The following is a 7595-nucleotide window of genomic DNA, read 5'->3' as shown; positions in this document are numbered from 1 at the left end:
AGCGGTGCCACTCGAGTCCCTATTTACTCCAAGTGCGCCTTAAACCGTGCTACTACAGCTAACAAACTCAGCACTATTAGAACAAAGGTGCGACCCTTGCTGACGCACAAGTTCACAAGTCATAGGAAAGGATAGCTCCGACTATGGAGTATGTCAGTTCGTCACTTGCGTGCCGAACGGGCACGCAGGTGAAGATGGATATACTGATGTATATCTGGTTACATGGTGCGCTCATGTGCCTCGTGGCTCTGGTGGCACGGTTTGTGTTCTAGCTGTGGATCGTACGGCGTCGCTGGCGGCGGTGAGGCGCTCACCCCGCCCAGCTACGTGGCAACGGCGCGAGCAAGCGTATTTTGCTTCCGCTTCGAAGACGTCGCGGATGGCGCTTCGAAACGAACCCAAATTCATACATTTGACATAGCTTAATCTTCTCCTCATCCTACTTTCACGCAACAAAGCGAGAAAGGCTGGCTGATATCGGCGGTGCCTAGGCCGACATGCCTGAGTACGCGCTTGTCTCTCTCTGTGTCACCAGCTGGGCGCTCCTTTGTGTTCCACTATTCTTGTATCGCATCCCGTTAGCTTTGACATGGGTGGTTGCTTGTCGTGAAAGGTATAGACCTTAGGTTATGCTGCTTAGCATTACTTTCCGTCGAAAAGAAGTTATTACCGCCATTGTTGGGGTCACCGGCGGCGGTGACGTGAGATACGCAGGCAAGGGATAAACGTTCTTCCCCTTTTGTTTGCCACAAGATTGCGCGACATATGAAGTGCGTGTGAAGGAGGCACTCACCAGCCTGAAGGAGGAAAACGGCTTGTTCCTCGTTTCTAGCTCACTTCTTTTAGGAGTGTAAGGGAGGCACATAAAACGTAATAAACTTATTCAACACAGCGTCTGGATCAAAAAGTACGATGACCAGACTAATCCATGTACATCCCATCCTACCCATGGCGGCTCAACAATTGCAGCGGCCGATCCCGGCCACGGCGGCTGCATTTCGATAGGGGCGAAATGCGAAAACACCCGTGCACTTAGATTTAGGTGCACGTTAAAGAACCCCAGGTAGTCAAAATTTGCGGAGTCCTCCAATACGGCGTGCCTCATAATCAGAAAATGGTTTTGGCACGTAAAACCCCATAATTTACAATTGCAGCGGCCGAATTCCTTCCAGTGCATTCTAGGAAACTATGGAATAAACCCGGCTTGCTTCACTGTGCGAACGAATTCACGCATGCGCATTTTTCAACACTACTTTCTTCAAAAACAGTCGAAGCTCGTTAATCAACATGAAGTTGAAGACATGACGATGCAGCTTCTTGCGCTAGTCCTGTCTGCTTCTAGTCTCTCTGTGTGTGCTACTTCGTGGTACAATGCAAGAATACGTTCTAGTGTAAACGTCGGGATCCGCATCTGTATTACTCTGGCAGGATACGAACAGAATTTTGTAGATCAAGAAAGTTTAATAAAAAAAAAACAGCAATTCTGTTTTCTACGGTTCTCCCAAATGGTCCACATGGGTGTAGGATGATAGAAGCTGCGACTTGCATTCCCGTAACTGTGCTAGTGCATGCATCAACCTCTTTCGCTGCAAAAAAGTGGTTACAGTCTACTTGTAATCACAGCCTCTCTGTGTATTAGGACCGCGTTTTCAATTTACTTCTAAGAGTGGTGCAGTAACTAGGGAAGACCAGGGGGACCAGTAATTGGTATGCAACCTCTAAAGTAGAGTTTGCATCTGTTCGTCTCACTTGCAAATACATTAGTTCAACTGCTTTCGCCAAGAGGACTGACGTATGCGAGCAATGGGATGCATCGTTCGTGTCGCGCGATACGACAATCATCGCACATACCGCAACAGCGTCTGACGCTTGCGAATGATGGTCGAAAGCTTAGACGCTATATCAGTGCCGTGAGTCCGGCTCTTATTCGGACGGAAAAGGTACCCTGCAGACAGACATACCACTTTAAAGCGTCGCAACTATATTCACTGTGCTGCCGTCTTTCTTGATAATCAAGCTCCAAGTGCGCATTTTTCTGAGCACAAAATAGATAGGTGGTTAAGATATGATCAATCCGAGCGGGAATTCACTCATCAACAGCATCCGCAGAACTTACGGCAACGCGATAAAGGAGTGAGGGATGCGATGGCTCGCCTGTATTTTAATGCGAAGCATTCTCCGTTAGTGTAGCGAAATCTTTACAGCTATCTGCCTGTTTTCGTGGGCGAAGCCAAGCCTACAAGATATAATTGAAAGTCTCCTCACTTTTCACTCGTGATGTCTCGAGCGTGACCTTTGCTAGTGCGCTGAAACTAGACTACAAAGCTCCCTCTTGGGAACACTACCTTTTGTGGTCATCACATTTCGTGCCTGTGGTATACCTTTCACCGTTACTTACGCAATAAAAACATTGATGATTGCCTAAATGAAGTAATCAATAAATGAAAAACTTTATTTAGTGAGCTTTTCCGGCGCATGCACCGGATGGAATTAAATAAGCATTGCCTGAACCATAAGCGAGTTGAAACCGCGTATTGATGCTCCCTATAGTGTATTTCTAATGCAGTATTATGTAGCTGCTGGGAATAGAAATGGCACGCTACAGCCTGCGCGATATAAAACAAGCTTCAAACGATCAGCGTCTCATCTTACCTTCATTCGTTCTAAGCAATATGTCATATTTGATGTGGCGGCAATTCTTTTATAGAGCCATCATCTTCAAATTGCACTGAAAGCGCAACTAAATGAAGCCTCTCCCACTCGTGGTTCAAACGAGGGCGAGAAAAATGAGTTTGAATGTGTACACGCCAAGAGCACAGCGAAAACTGACTCGACTACTGACTCGGCTTGTTCCGACTCAGCTCCGCCATCATCTGCTATCATATTCGCAGCGTTATAAAGCGGTCACCCTTGGTTGGTTGTATCCCATATTTGAACAAATGTTGTACGGCACATATGTATAACGTTGGGAGTGATCAGCAGCATATTAAATTTAAAAACTACAGCGCTCATCATGGTCGGCATGAAACGCAATTTACGACTGTGGCCCAGTCATACTCGATGACCGGGACGCGAGACTGACCCCAGTGCGCGAGGCCTGACTGAGCTACGGCTATGCGCAACGCATGAGCGTTCGTCACCGAAGAAGCGCGGGAACTGCGAAGCAGCTGCAGTTCCTTATGCTTGGTGTTGGGAAAGCAGAACTGCAATTTATGGATAACAGAGAAAAGTGAGCGTACCTCGTCCGGCGATACGAACTGTCGGCTTCATTTGAGCGTGAGCGTGATAGTCAGCAAAATTGTCGCATCTGGTAATAACCCGCTGCTTATCGCTAATTTAACTCGTATACCTTCTACACATTCACAAGTCCTTACACGAACAACAATTTATCCCCTGCAAACTGTGTACTTCGCTTGCACAAGAGAGAGAGATGAAGAGGGGAGGCAGGGAGGTTAACCAGATATCAGTCTCCTGCTTGCTACACTACAGTGAGGATGGGAGGTAGGGGTTGGAAAGAGGACAGAGAAGAAAGCGTTGAAAAAACACGCACACACACACACATAAAGGTGTTCCAGTTAAAGACGTTCACAAAGGCCAGTAGATCACAAAAAGCGCAATAGTGCTTGCACAGCCTTCTTCTGTGACGTTAGGCCCTTTCGATGGTGTGAAATTTTTTTTCCGATATTGGTTGGTTGCCCAGCTGGTCAAGTTTATAACGAAGGCATTCCCTCTGTAGACTGTACCGCGGGCAGGTGTGCAAAATATGGTCAATCGATTCCTCACGGCCGCAGTGGCCATAGGTTGCGGTGTCGGTCATCTCAATGCGGAATGCATAGGCTTTGGTAAAGGCAACGCCCAACCACAGTCGATACAAAAGAGTGACGTCTCCACGGCGCACTTTGACAAGAGCATAAAAATAGCAGTGATGTCGTCACATGAACACTAATTTTTTTTTTTTGGGGGGGGAGGGGGAAGTGAGGGTTAGTTTATTTAGATGATTCAACGGAAAGATATCACGGGTAATCGGGGTGCCTCTGCTATCATTGCAAAATTTCTACTTTAGCATCAACCTAGTGGCGCGCCCTATCTCTCGAATTTTCATATATGCGACGTCAACTTATTCTAAATCCCGAACTGCCAAAAGCGATGTTTGCTTCCGTTCGTTTTGGGCATCGGCTGCGCATGCGCGGAGCTTCAGCATCACGTACTCGTGAATACACGCCAGTTCGTTGCCATCCAAACATCAGGCATGGCTGAAGAAAGAGTCAACGAACACACGCCTCCTGTGTTCAGCTTCACGGATGAAGAAACCCTAAGCGCAAACCGTGAAAACACTCGGGGTGCTTCGTCTTCTTTGGGCACCTACCCAACGTAAGCTATTACTGCTTATCAATTTTTCATTGAATATTGTTACCCTTAGACATGAACCACGTAATAGGCTTTCACATCTGTACGGATGTTCCCACCCATTTCGAGTCTTTGTTGACGGCCAACTTGAGCTTTTGAATTGGAGACTTGCATATAGGCGCTTCGATGCACGGGCGGTGCGTATGGTTATGTTCAGAACAAAGCTGCTTAGCGTTCGGGATAAAACTTGTCACAAAGAGAAACTAATTTATTTAACGAATAAAATATTTTTCGCATATGTATGATTTTCCCACTGCACACCCAGCACTGCATGCTGTAGGTCCAAGTCCCGGCTACATTTCCAGATGTTACCACGCTATTTCGATGATAGCACACTGTAAAAAGAGTCGCGCTTACCTGCATTTAGGTGCTCGTTAAAAAAGCCCCGGTGGTGAAAGTCTATATGCTGTTTCTACTGTAGGACGCGTTTTATCAGGTCCTGTTTCTGGCACCTAAAACGTCGGAGTTTATTAGTTTAACGCGCACTGCCTGACTTCATTTGCCGAGTTGGTGAGTACTATCGCGAGCAATGTAAGTGGGAACACACGAAAGGGTGGCGAATAGCCTCGAAACCAAGCTACAGCAATACGCGGATGGCGCTGTCGAAAAAAGAGGGGAGAGGGTGCATACTCTCGCGCTAACTATACGCATTCCCAGTATACGCCTCCATTTTTTTCGAAAATGGTAGCTGACTGCACTTCACTGGGCGCCGTCTTCCGTTAAGACGGTTATGTGTCGCACTGACTTCCAGCTTAAACACGGGGAATGCGGGAGATGGAAATTCAGAACGATGAGCAAAACGTGAACAAGGTCAAGGCAGAAGCCAACGTTTCGACGCCGTCGCCGAGCATTTCAACCAACCAGGTCATAACTTCGATGAACTTAAACTCTACATCTTAGTCAAACTTCCGTTCTGAACGAGAAAGAAAATACAGAGAATCATATCTTAACCATAAGTTCAAGACATTGCAACCAATAGGCATAAACGCGTCAAAGGGAGCATTGGAATGTATTCGCTCTGCTAAACTTCAAGCTATAGGCAACAACACTGAGGTTGATTTCTTGCCGTATCCCCACTCCCCCTTTTTTTCCTTTCCGTTCCTCTTTTTTTTTTCTGCCGGAGTTGTCAGAAGCCTTTGACACGCCGGCTAACACGCGTGCGTTGACTGACCGGGGTAGGGGGGAGGCTTCTACTAGTGATATTTTTTTTAGTATCAACGTTGGCTTGCATCAGAACTACAGAAATAATCTCTGCAGTGTCATTTTTATCGTTCAACCGGTTTTATTATTCAAAAAAATTTTCCATGTAGCAAAATATCTTATTCTGAAATTGTTCGTATTCTGTCACCATGGAAATGGGAGTACGCATTTTATATACCCCACTACATTTGTAAGGATCGTTGACATTGTAAGTACTCTACCAGTTAAACTGATAGTGTTTGTGCAAGTCAATGTAGGTGCCGTTTCGAATATACTGGATTAGTGCCCTGCACCAGACAAAGCGCCTCGTGCAGCTAGTCCTATGCGAGCCAGTACAGTGTGCCTTTACTGAGAACGAATCATTGCAATTAGCGTCTTACAAAGCAGTACTTCGTTTTTTGTACACGTTCTTTTAATAAACCATAATTTCAACTTTTTGTCACAGCTGTAAGAGCATAACATCATCGGCTTCATTAATTGCAGCATTTCTGACGACGCCTGGCGCTACCACTGGAACACTCAGCCCAGGCCAATAACCGACAGGACTTACAGCGTCGACGGTACGTGGGCGGTGGTCTCTCATCTTTACCACGACCATGGGAGATAGCCCGTACGTCCATTGTGGCAGCTGTGCATTTATTGCGTATACGGAGGCACGTTACCAGCGGCACTAAGTCGCTTTCCGACATGAACCACCTTATCACTGACCATAGTAAGAAATTTGTGCTAATGTGAATACAAGTGGGGTCATGCAAAAGCTAGGCATTTCAAGTTTCTGAGCGAATTCTCTCAAAGGCGAACTACGAGGACACGCTCCTAGCTGGAGCGTGTCCGTGAAGCAGAGACCCCTACTACGTTGCATGCCCTGATCATTTAACCACTATTAATTTCAATCAGCGTGCGACGATTGGCATACAATTTTATTTGCCAAAGAAAATCTTGCTGGGTTCGTCGTGCTACCACCGTAATTTTTCCCTTGAACCGATCAGATTTAGTAGACAAAGAAATGTTTTCATGCCAATGCACATAGTAATCTGCGATTAGGGTGGCGTTTTAGATGCATATACCGGACGGTCATAACGGTGCTCTCACGTTTTCGGCACAGAGTCAGGATTGCTCACGCATAGCATGTCACGAGCAACCGACCATTTGACGCTGCAACATATAACGCCAAGCAACAACAGCAGCATAAAGATTACCAATTTAATGAATATGTAACGCAAAAGAGACGGAATTGTTGCTTAGTTCTTCGCGTTCTGTTAGCATAAATATTTACCTATTAACCAAATCATACGCGTCTGCAAGTTCCACAAATTTATTCGCGTTGACAGATTAACAGTCATAGTACATAGTGATTTCCTCTGAGCGTGCCACTACCTCAAATGTTAACGCTTTGGTAACAGCCCCGCTTAGGAACTTCAGCCACAGAAGTCGCGAAATGGGCTTCGAATAACCAGTTTCTGAAAGGCGAGTACGTCGTTGACTAACGCATGTATCTGTCATAGGATGTTAAGAATTCCTGATCACGCTTAAAACAATAAATTATAATCCCTCAGTAGAAATGGGTCCTCTCAATTTTCTTTCTCCTCATCTGTAACATGCAATGTCTAGTGCTCGTAATAGTTTTGCTGAAAGCAAGAACTTCCCGACGTATCCAATACGCCTATAAGTAGATAATCCAGCAAATATGCTGTGTCAAGGGTTGCACGCACCTGAAATGGACGCGTCCTGTTTTCCTTCGAATACTGTTCTGTTGCGCCAATGATATGAGATACAACGTAGTAATCTTCAGAAGGATTAAAATCGTGCTCGGTATCCCCATTGCCACGACGTTCTTCCGTCCATTCAAGACATAGTTGCAGAAAGGAAAAGAATCGACTCCGGTAGCAGTGCAGTATCGTTCCCCCACTACTAAAAGGGTCTTGTGTCGCACCATCTATAATAATGAAATATCCATTTCCTATGAATCACCCTTGCACACTGTCGAA

General features: G+C 45.9%; 1 protein-coding gene across 15 annotated transcripts in view; it reads left to right on the top strand.

Annotated features, from left to right (window-relative positions):
- The first annotated feature begins 4102 nt into the window (after nt 1-4102).
- LOC135905850 (serine-rich adhesin for platelets-like) overlaps nt 4103-7595 on the top strand; it is a 70014-nt gene continuing 66521 nt past the window's right edge. For 4 of the 15 annotated variants that reach the window (XM_065436954.2, XM_065436953.2, XM_065436947.2 and 1 more), the window contains exons 1-2: nt 4105-4371; nt 6091-6167. In XM_065436954.2, coding sequence (XP_065293026.1) covers nt 4250-4371; nt 6091-6167 — 199 coding nt within the window. In that variant the 5' untranslated portion in view covers nt 4105-4249. Of the gene's footprint in view, nt 4372-6090; nt 6218-7595 lie in introns of those variants that run through there. The other 11 variants (XM_065436950.2, XM_065436949.2, XM_070528675.1 and 8 more) reach the window with 9 other exon arrangements.

This window comes from Dermacentor albipictus, unplaced genomic scaffold, assembly GCF_038994185.2.
Source record: "Dermacentor albipictus isolate Rhodes 1998 colony unplaced genomic scaffold, USDA_Dalb.pri_finalv2 scaffold_14, whole genome shotgun sequence".
NCBI lineage: Eukaryota > Metazoa > Arthropoda > Arachnida > Ixodida > Ixodidae > Dermacentor > Dermacentor albipictus.
The sequence above is the reverse complement of the archived record's forward strand: the minus strand, read 5'-3'. Positions and strand labels throughout refer to the sequence as shown.